Below are 20,298 nucleotides of genomic sequence, written 5' to 3'. Positions count from 1 at the left end.
AAATGTAATATAAAACGTTTTGCTGGCATGTTTAATCGTTTTTATATGTATTTGGTGATAAAACTTATTGGGGCCTAGTTTTTTTCCACACGGCTGGCTTGAATTTTGCCTAGAAACAGTTTCCTTAGGCTTTCCACTGTTGTAATATGAGTGGGAGGGGCCTATTTTGCCGGTTTTTTGGACAGCAAAAATTACAGACACAGACATCCAGCTTCTTCCTGCATGATCCAAGACATCTCTGGAGGGCTCAAAAGGCTTCAAAGTCGTTTTTGAGGGAGGTAAAAAGCCACAGTAGGGCTGTGGCAGTTGTTGTGACTGTTTGAAAAAACGTTTTTGTCATTTATTATTCCGTTTTGGGTATTAAGGGGTTAATCATCCATTTGCAAGTGGGTGCAATGCTCTGCTAACTTGTTACATACACTGTAAAAATTTCGTTAGTGTAACTGCCTTTTTTCACTGTTATTTAAATTTTGACAAAATTTGTGTTTCTTAAAGGTGTAGTAACGTTTTTTTATATTGCTTGTAAACTTGTTTAAAGTGTTTTCCAAGCTTGCTAGTCTCATTGCTAGTCTGTTTAAACATGTCTGACACAGAGGAAACTACTTGTTCATTATGTTTGAAAGCCATGGTGGAGCCCCATAGGAGAATGTGTACTAAATGTATTGATTTCACCTTAAACAATAAAGATCAGTCTTTAAATGTAAAAGAAATATCACCAGAAGATTCTGAAGAGGGGGAAGTTATGCCGACTAACTCTCCCCACGTGTCAGACCCTTCTCCTCCCGCTCAGGGGATGCACGCTAATATGGCGCCAATTACATCAGGGACGCCCATAGCGATTACCTTGCAGGACATGGCTGCAATCATGAATAATACCCTGTCAGAGGTATTATCCAGGTTGCCTGAATTAAGAGGCAAGCGCGATTGCTCTGGGGTTAGGAGAAATACAGAGCGCGCAGATGCTGTAAGGGCCATGTCTGATACTGCGTCACAATATGCAGATCATGAGGACGGAGAGCTTCAGTCTGTGGGTGACATCTCTGATTCGGGGAAACCTGATTCAGAGATTTCTAATTTTAAATTTAAGCTTGAGAACCTCCGTGTGTTGCTTGGGGAGGTATTAGCTGCTCTGAATGACTGTAACACAGTTGCACTACCAGAGAAATTGTGTAGGCTGGATAAATACTATGCGGTGCCGGTGTGTACTGATGTTTTTCCTATACCTAAAAGGCTTACAGAAATTATTAGCAAGGAGTGGGATAGACCGGGTGTGCCTTTTTCCCCACCTCCTATATTTAGAAAAATGTTTCCAATAGACGCCACTACACGGGACTTATGGCAGACGGTCCCTAAGGTGGAGGGAGCAGTTTCTACTTTAGCAAAGCGTACTACTATCCCGGTTGAGGACAGTTGTGCTTTTTCAGATCCAATGGATAAAAAATTGGAGGGTTACCTTAAGAAAATGTTTATTCAACAAGGTTTTATTTTACAGCCCCTTGCATGCATTGCGCCTGTCACGGCCGCGGCGGCATTCTGGTTTGAGGCCCTGGAAGAGGCCATCCATACAGCTCCATTGACTGAAATTGACAAGCTTAGAACACTTAAGCTAGCTAACTCATTTGTTTCTGATGCCATTGTTCATTTGACTAAACTAACGGCTAAGAATCCCGGATTCGCCATCCAAGCGCGTAGGGCGCAATGGCTTAAATCCTGGTCAGCTGACGTGACTTCAAAGTCTAAATTACTCAACATTCCTTTCAAGGGGCAGACCTTATTCGGGCCTGGTTTGAAGGAAATTATTGCTGACATTACTGGAGGTAAGGGTCACACCCTTCCTCAGGACAGGGCCAAAGCAAAGGCCAAACAGTCTAATTTTCGTGCCTTTCGAAATTTCAAGGCAGGTGCAGCATCAACTTCCTCCGCTTCAAAACAAGAGGGAACTTTTGCTCAATCTAAGCAGGCCTGGAAACCTAACCAGTCCTGGAACAAAGGCAAGCAGGCCAGAAAGCCTGCTGCTGCCTCTAAGACAGCATGAAGGAACGACGGATCTAGTAGGGGGCAGACTTTCTCTCTTCGCCCAGGCGTGGGCAAGAGATGTTCAGGATCCCTGGGCGTTGGAAATCATATCTCAGGGATATCTTCTGGACTTCAAAGCTTCCCCTCCACAAGGGTGATTTCATCTTTCAAGGCTATCTGCAAATCAGATAAAGAAAGAGGCATTCCTACGCTGTGTGCAAGACCTCCTAGTTATGGGAGTGATCCATCCAGTTCCGCGGATGGGGTTTTTATTCAAATCTGTTTGTGGTTCCCAAAAAAGAGGGAACCTTCAGACCAATTTTGGAACTAAAGATCTTAAACAAATTCCTCAGAGTTCCATCTTTCAAAATGGAAACTATTCGGACCATCCTACCCATGATCCAAGAAGGTCAGTACATGACCACAGTGGACTTAAAGGATGCCTACCTTCACATACCGATTCACAAAGATCATCATCGGTTTCTAAGGTTTGCCTTTCTAGACAGGCATTACCAATTTGTAGCTCTTCCCTTCGGGTTGGCTACAGCCCCGAGAATCTTTACAAAGGTTCTGGGCTCACTTCTGGCGGTTCTAAGACCGTGAGGCATAGCGGTGGCTCCGTATCTAGACGACATCCTGATACAGGCGTCAAGCTTTCAAGTTGCCAAGTCTCATACAGAGATAGTTCTGGCATTCCTGAGGTCGCACGGGTGGAAAGTGAACGAGGAAAAGAGTTCTCTATCCCCACTCACAAGAGTCTCCTTCTTAGGGACTCTTATAGATTCTGTAGAAATGAAAATTTACCTGACGGAGTCCAGGTTATCAAAACTTCTAAATGCTTGCCGTGTTCTTCACTCCATTCCGCGCCCTTCGGTAGCTCAGTGTATGGAGGTAATCGGCTTAATGGTAGCGGCAATGGACATAGTGCCATTTGCGCGCCTTCATCTCAGACCGCTGCAATTATGCATGCTGAGTCAGTGGAATGGGGATTACACAGATTTGTCCCCTCTGCTAAATCTGGATCAAGAGACCAGAGATTCTCTTCTCTGGTGGTTGTCTCAGGTACACCTGTCCAAGGGTATGACCTTTCGCAGGCCAGATTGGACAATTGTAACAACAGATGCCAGCCTTCTAGGTTGGGGTGCAGTCTGGAACTCCCTGAAGGCACAGGGATCGTGGACTCAGGAGGAGAAACTCCTTCCAATAAATATTCTGGAGTTAAGAGCGATATTCAGTGCTCTTCTGGCTTGGCCTCAGTTCGCAACACTGAGGTTCATCAGATTTCAGTCGGACAACATCACGATTGTGGCTTACATCAACCATCAAGGGGGAACCAGGAGTTCCCTAGCGATGTTAGAAGTCTCAAAAATAATTCGCTGGGCAGAGTACCACTCTTGCCACCTGTCAGCAATCCATATCCCAGGCGTGGAGAACTGGGAGGCGGATTTTCTAAGTCGTCAGACTTTCCATCTGGGGTAGTGGGAACTCCATCTGGAGGTGTTTGCTCAATTGATTCATCGTTGGGGCAAACCAGAGTTGGATCTCATGGCATATCGCCAGAACGCCAAGCTTCCTTGTTACGGATCCAGGTCCAGGGACCCAGAAGCGACGCTGATAGATGCTCTAGCAGCGACTTGGTTTTTCAACCTGGCTTATGTGTTTCCACCGTTTCCTCTGCTCCCTCGACTGATTGCCAAAATCAAACAGGAGAGAGCATCGATGATTCTGATAGCGCCTGCGTGGCCACGCAGGACTTGGTATGCAGACCTAGTGGACATGTCATCCTTTCCACCATGGACTCTGCCTCTTAGACAGGACCTTCTGATACAAGGTCCTTTCAATCATCCAAATCTAATTTCTCTGAGACTGACTGCATGGAGATTGAACGCTTGATTCTATCAAAGCGTGGCTTCTCCGAGTCAGTCATTGATACTTTAATAGAGGCACGAAAGCCTGTTACCAGGAAAATCTACCACAAGATATGGAGTAAATATCTTTATTGGTGTGAATCCAAGAATTACTCATGGAGTAAGGTTAGGATTCCTAGAATATTGTCCTTTCTCCAAGAGGGCTTGGACAAAGGATTATCAGCTAGTTCCTTAAAGGGACAGATTTCTGCTCTGTCTATTCTTTTGCACAAGCGTCTGGCAGAGGTTCCAGACGTCCAGGCATTTTGCCAGGCTTTGGTTAGAATTAAGCCTGTGTTTAAACCTGTTGCTCCCCCGTGGAGCTTAAACTTGGTTCTTAAGGTTCTTCAAGGAGTTCCGTTTGAACCCCTTCATTCCATTGATATTAAACTTTTATCTTGGAAAGTTCTGTTTTTGATGGCTATTTCCTCGGCTTGGAGAGTCTCTGAGCTATCTGCCTTACAATGTGATTCTCCTTATCTGATTTTTCATGCAGACAAGGTAGTTCTGCGTACCAAACCTGAGTTTTTACCTAAGGTGGTTTCGAACAAGAATATCAATCAAGAGATTGTTGTTCCATCATTGTGTCCTAATCCTTCTTCAAAGAAGGAACGTCTTTTACATAATCTGGACGAAGTCCGTGCCTTGAAGTTTTACTTACAAGCTACTAAGGATTTTCGTCAAACATCTTCCCTGTTTGTCGTTTACTCTGGACAGAGGAGAGGTCAAAAAGCTTCGGCAACCTCTCTTTCCTTTTGGCTTCGGAGCGTAATACAAGGAGGATAGGTGAGAATAGGCGCTTATATCAACCCTAATGCCAAGTATAGAAGGGTCTCTCTCTAAGAACCCTGAGGAGGATAGTAGAATAATTTAAGCGGAAATACTGGCGCTGAAAGCAGGGTAGTACACAAATACAATATACGGGTAACCTAAAAGGGTCTACCTTAGCAGAAATATAATCGTTATAAAAGTTAATAAATGGTAATAGCCTAATATATATCTTAGAAAATATATTTAATAGTGTAAAATTACAATACAATCAAGATTAAAAAACAGTGTTAATAAAATCAGTACGTATATACTAAAAAGTAATTAATGGGGCCCTTTAAATTAGTTTGAAAAAACATACAGAAAGGGGAAAGATTAACCACAAATCTATATATATATATATATATATATACTGTGATTGAGGATAGAAGAAAACTATACTCAAATAAATATAAGTATAAAGGGCAGAGATATTCAAACAATATAAATAAAAACAAATAGCAATACAAACAGACTTAATAACTGGACGTCCAGCGTAAAAAACAGGGCTTAAAACAGTAATAATCTGGGGTTAAAACAGTATTAACCTGAAAGTGCACTATAGTGAACAAAAACACTCGTGACTAGATGATCATACTAATAGCATTGGATCAAACTAATGGGCGAGTGAGGTACCTTGCGCTAATCTGTGGAGCACAGATTGAATATTGTTTGTCCTGTAGATGGGTGATCCTCTGGAGGTGGGTGTGTACTCCTAGCGTAGTCCACTTACATCACCCTTTCTGAAAATGTCCAGCTGATTTCGGGAGGAACAGAATGTAAACGATCTCTGGGGTAATAGCAATCCTTTAGATGATGGTAGATAGTAACTTCAAGGCACTCCTATTCTGTGGTGCTTAGTGCAGGTACTAGATCATCTGGCAGTATATTCAATTTGTAGACTGGTGCGCTCCCTCAGAGCAGTGGCGTAGCGTGGGGGGGGCCACAGGGGCGGTTGCCCCGGGCGCATAATTCTGAGGGGCGCAAAATGCTCAGCTCCCAGCCTCCCCAGTCCCCACCATCTCAAGACAGTAGACAGTCACAGTCCCGCTCCCAGCGGCGTTACAGGGAGGCTAAAAAATCCGACAGGCGCCTGCGCCCAGCCGTTCTGTCTCTCAAGTGAACTGTCTACTACTCTGAAGTCAAGACGTGCTGTGCATTGATTTAATTATCATAATTTATTAGTATAATCCTATCCGACCGTTACCTGCTGCTAGACTAGCGTTTATGTCACCATTTAGCATGGTCCACTCCCAGCGTGCATGTCAGGAGGGAGGAAGAAGTCAGAGCAGCAGAGCCAGAGTGGAATCAGACTGACTAGCACGCCGCGCCTGCAACGATAAGGTTAGTGTCAACCGAAATTACCAAACTCATCACCGGGTCTGTATCAGGACCAGACCACCCGTGCCACTGCCACCCAGAATTATAATTTATTATAGCCCCTGTTGCTGTTTTTGGGGCTATATGGGGTTTGGAAATAACGTGCGCAAAATGCAGCTTAGACTCTACCATTACCCAGGTGATGTCCCAGGGCCAGCCAGCCAAGTTCCAAAGGACCCAAAGTCACTCTGAGCCAGCCAGCCAAGTTCCAACTTCCAAAGGACCCAGAGTCTGAGCCAGCCAGCATGCCAGAGTGTGAGAGTGATCTATGCTGCTTTAAAGTGAAAGCCGGTTATTTTATTTCAAATTCATTTTTAACCTGCATAAAATAAAACATACAAGATGTAGATAAGTGAAAGACGGTTATTTTATTTCAAATTAATTTTTAACCTGGGTAAAACATACAAGATGCTGGGTAAAACATACAAGATGTAGGATCTACATCTTGTATGTTTTACCCAGGTTAAAAATGAATTTGAAATAAAATAACCGGCTTTCACTTTAAAGCAGCATAGATCACTCTCACACTCTGACAGATGTATTTTAAAAATGAAATCCCATGTTTAAATATTGAACCAAAAAAAATGTAATTGTTAAGTTCTATAATGTACTTACATAATGTATATAATAAAGTAATGGCTGCCTGCAACCAAATTGAGTCCTAATTTTTAAGGATGAATGTAGAGTTTACAATTATATATATAGTATATATTTTTGTTGTTAAAAATAAAGCTTTGTTTGTTTTAAAACAGAAACCTGTCTCCTAAATTGTTGAGATGGCTCCTAGATTCAAAGCAAATTTGCCAATCCCTACTGTACTGGTGGAAGAGACGCAGTCAGTGCTAATGGGTTAGGGGGGCACAATTCTTGCCTTGCCCTGGGCGCTGACAAGCCACGCTACGCCACTGCCTCAGAGGGCTGTATTCAAATTCACAGGCCTTGGGGGTAGTGAGCCAGGTGTTGGTAGTTGTCCTGTGTGCTTTTTCAACACAATAGCGATCCTTTTGGCGGCTGTATCAAGTTCACAAGCCTTAATACGCCTAGCCTATGAGACTGCTGGACAGCAGCCCCCTGAAAGGATTACAGCTCATTCTACTAGAGCTGTGGCTTCCACCTGGGCCTTTAAAAATGAGGCCTCTGTTGAACAGATTTGCAAGGCCGCGACTTGGTCTTCGCTTCACACCTTTTCCAAATTTTACAAATTTGATACTTTTGCTGCTTCGGAGGCTGTTTTTGGGAGAAAGGTTCTTCAGGCAGTGGTTCCTTCCGCTTAATCCTGCCTTGTCCCTCCCATCAGCCGTGTACTTTAGCTTTGGTATTGGTATCCCACAAGTAATGGATGATCCGTGGACTGGATACACTTAACAAGAGAAAACCATAATTTATGCTTACCTGATAAATTTATTTCTCTTGTAGTGTATCCAGTCCACGGCCCGCCCTGTCCTTTTAAGGCAGGTCTAAATTTTAATTAAACTACAGTCACCACTGCACCCTATGGTTTCTCCTTTCTCTGTTTGTTTTCGGTCGAATGACTGGATATGACAGCTGGGGGAGGAGCTATATAGCAGCTCTGCTGTGGGTGATTCTCTTGCAACTTCCTGTTGGGAAGGAGAATATCCCACAAGTAATGGATGATCCGTGGACTGGATACACTACAAGAGAAATACATTTATCAGGTAAGCATAAATTATGTTTCTTTCATGTAATTAGCAAGAGTCCATGAGCTAGTGACGTATGGGATATACATTCCTACCAGGAGGGGCAAAGTTTCCCAAACCTCAAAATGCCTATAAATACACCCCTCACCACACCCACAATTCAGTTTTTACAAACTTTGCCTCCGATGGAGGTGGTGAAGTAAGTTTGTGCTAGATTCTACGTTGATATGCGCTCCGCAGCAAGTTGGAGCCCGGTTTTCCTCTCAGCGTGCAGTGAATGTCAAAGGGATGTAAGGAGAGTATTGCCTATTTGAATGCAGTGATCTCCTTCTACGGGGTCTATTTCATAGGTTCTCTGTTATCGGTCGTAGAGATTCATCTCTTACCTCCCTTTTCAGATCGACGATATACTCTTATATATACCATTACCTCTGTTGATTCTCGTTTCAGTACTGGTTTGGCTTTCTACAAACATGTAGATGAGTGTCCTGGGGTAAGTAAATCTTATTTTCTGTGACACTCTAAGCTATGGTTGGGCACTTTGTTTATAAAGTTCTAAATATATGTATTCAAACATTTATTTGCCTTGACTCAGAATGTTCAACTTTCCTTATTTTTCAGACAGTCAGTTTCATATTTGGGATAATGCATTTGAATTAATCATTTTTTCTTACCTTCAAAAATTTGACTCTTTTTCCCTGTGGGCTGTTAGGCTCGCGGGGGCTGAAAATGCTTCATTTTATTGCGTCATTCTTGGCGCGGACTTTTTTGGCGCAAAAAATCTTTTCCGTTTCCGGCGTCATTTTTTGACGTTATTTTGCGCCAAAAGTGTCGGCGTTCCGGATGTGGCATCATTTTTGGCGCCAAAAGCATTTAGGCGCCAAATAATGTGGGCGTCTTATTTGGCGCTAAAAAATATGGGCGTCGCTTTTGTCTCCACATTATTTCAGTCTCATTTTTCATTGCTTCTGGTTGCTAGAAGCTTGTTCTTTGGCATTTTTTCCCATTCCTGAAACTGTCATTTAAGGAATTTGATCAATTTTGCTTTATATGTTGTTTTTTCTCTTACATATTGCAAGATGTCTCACGTTGCATCTGAGTCAGAAGATACTACAGGAAAATCGCTGTCTAGTGCTGGATCTACCAAAGCTAAGTGTATCTGCTGTAAACTTTTGGTAGCTATTCCTCCGGCTGTTGTTTGTATTAATTGTCATGACAAACTTGTTAATGCAGATAATATTTCCTTTAGTAAAGTACCATTGTCTGTTGCAGTTCCTTCAACATCTAAGGTGCAGAATGTTCCTGATAACATAAGAGATTTTGTTTCTGAATCCATAAAGAAGGCTATGTCTGTTATTTCTCCTTCTAGTAAACGTAAAAAATCTTTTAAAACTTCTCTCCCTACAGATGAATTTTTAAATGAACATCATCATTCTGATTCTGATGACTCTTCTGGTTCAGAAGAGTCATTGATGCTGATAAAGACTCTTCTGTCTCAGAGATTGATGCTGATAAATTTTCATATTTATTTAAAATGGAATTTATTCGTTCTTTACTTAAAGAAGTACTAATTGCTTTAGAAATAGAGGATTCTGGTCCTCTTGATACTAATTCTAAACGTTTGGATAAGGTATTTAAATCTCCTGTGGTTATTCCAGAAGTTTTTCCTGTTCCTAATGCTATTTCTGCAGTAATTTCCAAAGAATGGGATAAATTGGGTAATTCATTTACTCCTTCTAAACGTTTTAAGCAATTATATCCTGTGCCGTCTGACGGATTAGAATTTTGGGACAAAATCCCTAAAGTTGATGGGGCTATTTCTACCCTTGCTAAACGTACTACTATTCCTACGTCAGATGGTACTTCGTTTAAGGATCCTTTAGATAGGAAAATTGAATCCTTTCTAAGAAAAGCTTATCTGTGTTCAGGTAATCTTCTTAGACCTGCTATATCTTTGGCTGATGTTGCTGCAGCTTCAACTTTTTGGTTGGAAACTTTAGCGCAACAAGTAACAGATCATGATTCTCATGATATTATTCTTCTTCTTCAGCATGCTAATAATTTTATCTGTGATGCCATTTTTGATATTATCAGAGTTGATGTCAGGTTTATGTCTCTAGCTATTTTAGCTAGAAGAGCTTTATGGCTTAAGACTTGGAATGCTGATATGGCTTCTAAATCAACTCTACTTTCCATTTCTTTCCAGGGTAACAAATTATTTGGTTCTCAGTTGGATTCTATTCCAATTCTAACTGTTACTGGTGGGAAAGGAACTTTTTTACCACAGGATAAAAAATCTAAAGGTAAAAACAGGGCTAATAATCGTTTTCGTTCCTTTCGTTTCAACAAAGAACAAAAGCCTAATCCTTCATCCTCAGGAGCAGTTTCAGTTTGGAAACCATCTCCAGTCTGGAATAAATCCAAGCCTGCTAGAAAGGCAAAGCCTGCTTCTAAGTCCTCATGAAGGTGCGGCCCTCATTCCAGCTCAGCTGGTAGGGGGCAGGTTACGTTTTTTCAAAGAAATTTGGATCAATTCTGTTCACAATCTTTGGATTCAGAACATTGCTTCAGAAGGGTACAGAATTGGTTTCAAGATGAGACCTCCTGCAAAGAGATTTTTTCTTTCCCGTGTCCCAGTAAATCCAGTGAAAGCTCAAGCATTTCTGAATTGTGTTTCAGATCTAGAGTTGGCTGGAGTAATTATGCCAGTTCCAGTTCCGGAACAGGGGATGGGGTTTTATTCAAATCTCTTCATTGTACCAAAGAAGGAGAATTCCTTCAGACCAGTTCTGGATCTAAAAATATTGAATCGTTATGTAAGGATACCAACGTTCAAGATGGTAACTGTAAGGACTATCTTGCCTTTTGTTCAGCAAGGGCATTATATGTCCACAATAGATTTACAGGATGCATATCTGCATATTCCGATTCATCCAGATCATTATCAGTTCCTGAGATTCTCTTTTCTGGACAAGCATTACCAGTTTGTGGCTCTGCCGTTTGGCCTAGCTACAGCTCCAAGAATTTTTACAAAGGTTCTCGGTGCCCTTCTGTCTGTAATCAGAGAACAGGGTATTGTGGTATTTCCTTATTTGGACGATATCTTGGTACTTGCTCAGTCTTTACATTTAGCAGAATCTCATACGAATCGACTTGTGTTGTTTCTTCAAGATCATGGTTGGAGGATCAATTTACCAAAAAGTTCATTGATTCCTCAGACAAGGGTAACCTTTCTGGGTTTCCAGATAGATTCAGTGTCCATGACTCTGTCTTTAACAGACAAGAGACGTCTAAAATTGATTTCAGCTTGTCGAAACCTTCAGTCACAATCATTCCCTTCGGTAGCCTTATGCATGGAAATTCTAGGTCTTATGACTGCTGCATCGGACGCGATCCCCTTTGCTCGTTTTCACATGCGACCTCTTCAGCTCTGTATGCTGAATCAATGGTGCAAGGATTACACAAAGATATCTCAATTAATATCTTTAAAACCGATTGTTCGACACTCTCTAACGTGGTGGACAGATCACCATCGTTTAATTCAGGGGGCTTCTTTTGTGCTTCCGACCTGGACTGTAATTTCAACAGATGCAAGTCTCACAGGTTGGGGAGCTGTGTGGGGATCTCTGACGGCACAAGGAGTTTGGGAATCTCAGGAGGTGAGATTACCGATCAATATTTTGGAACTCCGTGCAATTTTCAGAGCTCTTCAGTTTTGGCCTCTTCTGAAGAGAGAATCGTTCATTTGTTTTCAGACAGAAAATGTCACAACTGTGGCATACATCAATCATCAAGGAGGGACTCACAGTCCTCTGGCTATGAAAGAAGTATCTCGAATTTTGGTTTGGGCGGAATCCAGCTCCTGTCTAATCTCTGCGGTTCATATCCCAGGTGTAGACAATTGGGAAGCGGATTATCTCAGTCGCCAAACGTTGCATCCGGGCGAATGGTCTCTTCACCCAGAGGTATTTCTTCAGATTGTTCAAATGTGGGAACTTCCAGAAATAGATCTGATGGCGTCTCATCTAAACAAGAAACTTCCCAGATATCTGTCCAGATCCCGGGATCCGCAGGCGGAGGCAGTGGATGCATTATCACTTCCTTGGAAGTATCATCCTGCCTATATCTTTCCGCCTCTAGTTCTTCTTCCAAGAGTAATCTCCAAGATTCTGAAGGAATGCTCGTTTGTTCTGCTGGTAGCTCCGGCATGGCCTCACAGGTTTTGGTATGCGGATCTTGTCCGGATGGCCTCTTGCCAACCGTGGACTCTTCCGTTAAGACCAGACCTTCTGTCACAAGGTCCTTTTTTCCATCAGGATCTGAAATCCTTAAATTTAAAGGTATGGAGATTGAACGCTTGATTCTTGGTCAAAGAGGTTTCTCTGACTCTGTGATTAATACTATGTTACAGGCTCGTAAATCTGTATCTAGAGAGATATATTATAGAGTCTGGAAGACTTATATTTCTTGGTGTCTTTCTCATCATTTTTCTTGGCATTCTTTTAGAATACCGAGAATTTTACAATTTCTTCAGGATGGTTTAGATAAGGGTTTGTCTGCAAGTTCCTTGAAAGGACAAATCTCTGCTCTTTCTGTTCCTTTTCACAGAAAGATTGCTATTCTTCCTGATATTCATTGTTTTGTACAAGCTTTGGTTCGTATAAAACCTGTCATTAAGTCAATTTCTCCTCCTTGGAGTTTGAATTTGGTTCTGGGAGCTCTTCAAGCTCCTCCCTTTGAACCTATGCATTTATTGGACATTAAATTACTTTCTTGGAAAGTTTTGTTCCTTTTGGCCATCTCTTCTGCCAGAAGAGTTTCTGAATTATCTGCTCTTTCTTGTGAGTCTCCTTTTCTGATTTTTCATCAGGATAAGGCGGTGTTGCGAACTTCTTTTGAATTTTTACCTAAAGTTGTGAATTCCAACAACATTAGTAGAGAAATTGTGGTTCCTTCATTATGTCCTAATCCTAAGAATTCTAAGGAGAAATCATTGCATTCTTTGGATGTTGTTAGAGCTTTGAAATATTATGTTGAAGCTACTAAGTCTTTCCGAAAGACTTCTAGTCTATTTGTTATCTTTTCCGGTTCTAGAAAAGGCCAGAAAACTTCTGCCATTTCTTTGGCATCTTGGTTGAAATCTTTAATTCATCTTGCCTATGTTGAGTCGGGTAAAACTCCGCCTCAGAGGATTACAGCTCATTCTACCAGGTCAGTTTCTACTTCCTGGGCGTTTAGGAATGAAGCTTCGGTTGATCATATTTGCAAAGCAGCAACTTGGTCCTCTTTGCATACTTTTACTAAATTCTACCATTTTGATGTATTTTCTTCTTCTGAAGCAGTTTTTGGTAGAAAAGTACTTCAGGCAGCGGTTTCAGTCTGAATCTTCTGCTTATGTTTTTCATTAAACTTTATTTTGGGTGTGGATTATTTTCAGCAGGAATTGGCTGTCTTTATTTTATCCCTCCCTCTCTAGTGACTCTTGTGTGGAAAGATCCACATCTTGGGTAATCATTATCCCATACGTCACTAGCTCATGGACTCTTGCTAATTACATGAAAGAAAACATAATTTATGTAAGAACTTACCTGATAAATTCATTTCTTTCATATTAGCAAGAGTCCATGAGGCTTGCCCTTTTTTTGTGGTGGTTATGATTTTTGTATAAAGCACAATTATTCCAATTCCTTATTTTATATGCTTTCGCACTTTTTTATCACCCCACTTCTTGGCTATTCGTTAAACTGAATTGTGGGTGTGGTGAGGGGTGTATTTATAGGCATTTTGAGATTTCAATGGAATCCTTCTTCTGCCTCTCAGCAGGAGGGAGGTTTTGGCTTTCAAGATTATCTGGAGCCAGATAAGAGATAAGGTGTCCTTCCATTGTATAGGAGACCTCTCCGACCTGGGAGTGATAGTTCCTGTTCCGATAAGGTCTGGGATTTTATTCTAATCGGGTAGTGGTTCCCAAAAAAAGAGGGAACCTCCAGTCCTATTTTAGATCTCAACAGTCTAATCAAATTCCTAAGAGTACCGTCCTTCAAGATAGAAACTATTTGTTCCATTCTTCCTTTGGTCCAAGAGGGTCATTTTATGACAACGGCGGATTTAAAGGACGCGTATTTGCATGTTCACATTCACAGGGACCGTCGCAGGTTTCTAAGTTTTGCCTTTCTGGACAAACGCTTCTAATTTGTGGCTTTGCCCTTCGGGCTTGCCACAGCTCCCAGAATTTTCTAAAGGGTTCTGGGTTTGTTGGCGTTGCTTTGATTACAGGGCATTGCTGGGGCACCCTTTCTAGAAGACAGCCTAGTCCAGGTGCCATCTTTTCAAGCATTATCCCACATGGAAAGGTTGTTATCCTGATGGAAGGTGTGTTTGGTAGGGAGTTCCTTAGTCCCATGGACTAAATGAAGATTTTTCTGACAAAGGTCAGGAAATCAAAGATTATCAATTCTTGTCTAGCTCTTCAGTCCACTCCTCAGTCATCAGTGGTTCAGTGCATGGAGGTAATCGGGCTGATGGTAGCGGCAATGAACATCTTCCAGTTTGCGTGGTTCCATCTCAGACCTCTGCAGTTAAACATGCTCATGTCTCCTTGAATACTCGGATCATTTCTCCCAGGGGACCTGCTTTCGCAGACCATCTTGGGTAATTGTGACAACAGACACCAGCCTTCTAGAATGGGGAGCTATCTGGGGCTCCCTAAAGGCTCAGGGAGTTTTTTACTCAGTCAGAGTCTGTTCTATCTATAAACATTCTGGAACTGGAAGCGATCTTCAATGTTCTTCTTGCCTGGCCCCAGTTAGCTACGGCCCAGTTTATCAGGTTCCAGTCGAACAACATAACTTCAGTGGCTTACATCAATCATCAGGGAGGAACGAGGAGTTCCTTAACAATGACAGAGATAACTAAAGTAATTCAGTGGGCGGAAGCCCATTCTTGCTGTCTGTCGGCACTCCACATCCCAGGGATAAACTACTGGGAGGCAGATTTCCTGAGCAGGCAGACCTTCTTCCAGGGGAGTGGGATCTCCATCCGGAAGGGTTTTACAGCCTGATTCTTAAATGGGGTCAGCCGAAGTTGGATCTCATGGCATCTCGGCAGAATGCCAAACTTCTGAGGTACGGGTCGAGGTCCAGGGACTCTCAGGCGGTACTGATAGACGCTCTGGTGGTACCTCGGACCTTCAGTCTAGCATACCTATTTCCTCCCTTGGTTCTTCTTCCTCGGGTCATTACTCGAATCAAGCAGGAATGGGCATCGGTGATCCTCATTGCACCAACTTGGCCTTGCAGGTTGGGGTATGCAGCTCTGGTGGACATAATTTCGGCCACCTTGGAGACTTCTGTTGAGGAAGGACCTTCTAATTCAAGGGCCCTTCCTTCACCCAAGTCTGGTTTCTCTGAAGCTGACTGATTGGAGATTAAATGCTTAATTTTATCCAAGCGGGGATTTTCTGATTCAGTCATAGAGACCATGATTCAGGCGCGTAAGTCTGTATCTAAGATGATTTACAATAAGATAGGGCGTAAATATCTCTATTGGTGTGAATCCAAGGGCTTGTCATGGAGTAGAGTTAGAATTCCTAGAAGTTTGTCCTTTCTCCAAAAGGGTTTGGAGAAGGGAATATCGTTAAGTTCCCTAAAGGGTCAAATCTCTGGCTTATCTATTTTGTTACACAAGCGTCTGGCAGATGCTTCAGATGTACAATCATTTTGTCAGGCCTTGGTCAGGACCAGACCTGTGTTCAGTCCAATTACTCCTCAATGGAGTCTGAATTTAGTTCTTAAAGTTCTTCAAGGGGCTCCGTTTGAGCCTATGCATTCCATAGATATTAATTTATCTGGAAAAGTTTTATTTCTTCTGCTCGCAGAGTGTCAGAGCTCTCGGTTTTGCAGTATGAGTCTCTTTACCCTATTTCTCATTCGGATAAGGTAGTTTTGCGTACTATATTAGGATTTCTTCCTAAGGTGGTTTCTGATCGGAACTTTAATCAGGAGATTGTTGTTCTTTCTTTGTGTCCTGATCCTACCTTTCAGAAGGATCGGCGACTGCACAATTTGAACGTGGTTCGTGCCTTAAAGTTTTAGTTGCAGGCGACTAAGGATTGACGTCGGTCTTCTACTTTATTTGTAGTTTTCTTAGGAAAACATAAGGGACAGAAATCTACGACTACTTCTCTTTCTTTTTGGCTGAAGAGTATCATACGTTTTGCATATGAGTCTGCTGATCAGCAGCCTCCAGAGAGAGCTACATCTCATTCCACGAGGACTGTTGTTTCCGCATGGGCATTCAAGAGTGAAGCTTCTGTGGAACAGATTTGCAAGGCTGCAACCTGGTCTTCTCTTCACACTTTTTCTAAATTCTATAAATTTGACACTTTTGCCTCGGCTGAGGCTGCTTTTGGGAGAAAGGTTCTTCAAGCAGTGGTGCCTTCAGTTTAGGTTTCCTGTCTTATCCATATCATCTGTGTACTCTAGCTTGGGTATTGATTCCCAATAGTAATTAAGATGATCCGTGGACTCATCGTGTCATTAAAAACAAAAGAAAATTTATGCTTACCTGATAAATTTATTTCTTTTTTGACACGATGAGTCCACGGCCCGCCCTGTTTTTGAAAGACAGGTTATTTGCATGTTATAAACTTCTGACACCTCTGCACCTTGTTTCTTCTTTTCTTTACTTAACTTTGGTTGAATGACTGGAGTGGGAGGGAAGGGAGGAGCTATTTGGCAGCTTTGCTGTGGCGCTCTTTGCCGCCTATTACCAATGGTAATTAAGATGATCCGTGGACTCATTGTGTCAAAAAAGAAATAAATTTATCAGGTAAGCATAAATTTTCTTGTGTGTGTGTATATGTATGTATATATATGTATATGTATGTATGTATGTATGTATGTATATATGTATATATATATATATATATATATATATATATATATATATATATATATATATATATGTATATATATATGTATATGTATATTCAGGAAGCGCCGTGGGCTTCAGTAAATTTAAACAGCTAGGACGTTACATGCCGTCCTAACGGTGCTAAAGCCCTAACGTCAAGAAAAAATGACCATTGGGAACACATTAATGCAGAGAAACAATACAATGTCCCTTTAACATGTTTGGTGTAGAGGAACTTGAGTGGCTTGCACAGAGCCCTAAGCTTAAACCCATTTAACACCTTTGGGATGCATCGGAATGCCGAATACAAGCCAGACCTTTTGTCCAACATCATTGCCTCACCTCATATATGCTCTTTTGCCTAAATGTGCACAAATTCCCACAAACACACTCCAAAATCTTTTGGAAAGCCTTCCCAGAAGAGTGGCAACTGTTATAGCAGTAAGGGGGTAACTCTATGCCCATGGTTTTGGAATGGGATGTCCAGCAAGCTCTTATGGGTATCATGGTCAGCTATCCACATACATTTGTCCTTGTAGTGTATGTAGCAGGAATAGCCTTAAGTTATCTTCAGTATGCTTTTTCTACTTGAAGAATACAATTCCACAATTTTCAGAGCTAAATTACATGAAAGTGTGCAAAACAAATAATGAAGTATATTGCAATGTTGTTTCACTATGCAAAACTAAACATTTTATAAAAAAAACAAAAGGTAATTTGTTTGATTATAGTCGGTATCAGTTAGGAAAAGTTAAGGGTATGACCCCTTTAGGCAAACAGAGGGAAGTAGTGTATAGCAACACTACTTAATAAATAAATAAATAAAATTATATATATATATATATATATATATATATATATATATATATATATATATATATATATATATATATATATATATATATATATATATATATATATTAATAATATTTATTTATTTTTTTTTTTTTAATAAATACACCCCTCTCTTGCAGGATCATTGCCCTTGGCAGCAGAAGGTTTCTTTTGCTAAAGACATTTCATGTGGAATGGTGAGTCTGTCCTTTATAATTTTGCATGACCTACAATGTGCTGTAGTTTAAGGAAACATACATTTTTTTGACCATAAAAATCATAGGCCCAAAGTCTAGTCTGTCCATATTTTTTTTATAAATTATAAGCTCAATTAATTAGTATGTAGGATAGCCTTATGCTTGTCCCAGGCATTCCTGAAGTCACCCACAGTGTTTGTCTTTATAACCTCTAATTGATTTCATGAATCACCCATCGATTCGGTGAAGAAGTGCTGCTGCAGATTACTTCTGAACCTTCTATCCTGAAGGAGTTCAACTCATTAACAGCTTTACCCCTTTTTTTTACCAGGCATATCTTCACTCCATGAGCATCATCCACAGAGACCTCAACTCGCACAACTGTCTTATAAAACTGGTAATGTCAGTCTCCTCCCTTGATTTTTTAATTTATTTTTATTTTCCCCAGATCCCCACCATCTTCTGAATTCTTAATTGTCTCACTTCATCTTTCTTCTGTTTCTACATCTCACCATCCTTAATTTATCTACTTCTCTCGTTATTGTCCCTGATCTAGGATGGGACAGTAGTGGTTGCTGACTTTGGACTCTCCAGACTTATTGTTGAAGAAAAACTAAACCCACCTCCAGATAGGCCTCCAACCAAAAAACGTACGCTACGTAAGAGTGACAGACGGAAGCGTTACACAGTTGTTGGAAACCCTTATTGGATGGCCCCAGAAATGATAAATGGTGAGAATTTAAGATCATTATCAAAAATTGTATGAATCCCCCCCCCCTTAAAGTGGTTAAATGGAAACTATCGCCTAGATTTAGAGTTCTGCGGCCAAAGGGGTGCGTTAGCTACGCATGCTTTTTTCCCCCCGCACCTTTTAAATACCGCTGGTATTTAGAGTTCACAGAAGGGCTGCGTTAGGCTCCAAAAAGGGAGCGTAGAGGCATATTTACCGCCACTGCAACTATAAATACCAGCGGTGCTTACGGACGCGGCCAGCTTCAAAAACGTGCTCGTGCACGATTCCCCCATAGGAAACAATGGGGCCGTTTGAGCTGAAAAAAAATCTAAAACCTGCAAAAAAGCAGCGTTCGGCTCCTAACGCAGCCCCATTGTTTCCTATAGGGAAACACTTCCTAAGTCTGCACCTAACATGTACCCCGAGTCTAAACACCCCTAACCTTACATTTATTAACCCCTAATCTTCCGACCCCGCTATCGCTGACCCCTGCATATTATTAACCCCTAATCTGCCGCTCCGTACACCGCCGCAACCTACGTTATCCCTATGTACCCCTAATCTGCTGCCCCTAACACCGCCGACCCCTATATTATATTTATTAACCCCTAATCTGCCGCCCCCAACGTCGCCGCCACCTACTTACACTTATTAACCCCTAATCTACCGACCGGACCTCACCGCTACTCTAATAAAGTTATTAACCCCTAATCCGCCTCACTCCCGCCTCAATAACCCTATAATAAATAGTATTAACCCCTAATCTGCCCTCCCTAACATCACTGACACCTAACTTCAAGTATTAACCCCTAATCTGCCGACCGGACCTCACCGCTACTCTAATAAATGTATTAACCCCTAAGCTAAGTCTAACCCTAACACTAACACCCCCCTAAGTTAAATATAATTTTTATCTAACAAAATAAAATAATTCTTATTAAATAAATTAATCCTATTTAAAGCTAAATACTTACCTGTAAAATAAACCCTAATATAGCTACAATATAAATTATAATTATATTGTAGCTATTATAGGATTAATATTTATTTTACAGGCAACTTTGTATTTATTTTAACCAGGTACAATAGCTATTAAATAGTTAATAACTATTTAATAGTTACCTAGTTAAAATAATTGCAAAATTACCTGTAAAATAAATCCTAACCTAAGTTACAATTAAACCTAACACTACACTATCAATAAATAAATTTAATAAACTACCTACAATTATCTACAATTAAACCTAACACTACACTATCAATAAATTAATTACATACAAATACCTACAAATAAATACAATTAAATAAACTAACTAAAGTACAAAAAATAAAAAAATAATTTACAAACATTATAAAAATATTACAACAATTTTAAGCTAATTACACCTACTCTAAGCCCCCTAATAAAATAACAAAGCCCCCCAAAATAAAAAAATGCCCTACCCTATTCTAAAATAAAAATTGAAAAGCTCTTTTACCTTACCAGCCCTTAAAAGGGCCTTTTGCGAGGCATGCCCCAAAGAATTCTGCTCTTTTGCCTGTAAAATAAAACATACAATACCCCCCCAACATTACAACCCACCACCCACATACCCCTAATCTAACCCAAACCCCCCTTAAATAAACCTATCACTAAACCCCTGAAGATCTCCCTACTTTGTCTTCACCATGCCGGATATCACCGATCCGTCTAGAAGAGGGTCCGAAGTCTTCATCCAAGCCCAAGCGGGGGCTGAAGAGGTCCATCATCCGGCTGAAGTCTTGATCCAAGCGAGGGCTGAAGAGGTCCATCATCCGGCTGAAGTCTTGATCCAAGCGGGGGCTGAAGAGGTCCATCATCCGGCTGAATTCTT

General features: G+C 41.1%; 1 protein-coding gene across 1 annotated transcript in view; it reads left to right on the top strand.

Annotated features, from left to right (window-relative positions):
* LIMK2 (LIM domain kinase 2) overlaps positions 1-20,298 on the top strand; it is a 212,189-nt gene that overhangs the window by 145,704 nt on the left and 46,187 nt on the right. Inside the window, exons 11-13 of the mRNA XM_053699798.1 lie at positions 17,656-17,712; positions 18,044-18,109; positions 18,269-18,443. Of these exons, the coding sequence (XP_053555773.1) occupies positions 17,656-17,712; positions 18,044-18,109; positions 18,269-18,443 (298 nt within the window). The remainder of the gene's footprint in view (positions 1-17,655; positions 17,713-18,043; positions 18,110-18,268; positions 18,444-20,298) is intronic.

The sequence above is a fragment of the Bombina bombina genome, chromosome 2 (genome assembly GCF_027579735.1).
Source record: "Bombina bombina isolate aBomBom1 chromosome 2, aBomBom1.pri, whole genome shotgun sequence".
In the NCBI taxonomy this organism is placed as follows: domain Eukaryota; kingdom Metazoa; phylum Chordata; class Amphibia; order Anura; family Bombinatoridae; genus Bombina; species Bombina bombina.
The sequence above is the reverse complement of the archived record's forward strand: the minus strand, read 5'-3'. Positions and strand labels throughout refer to the sequence as shown.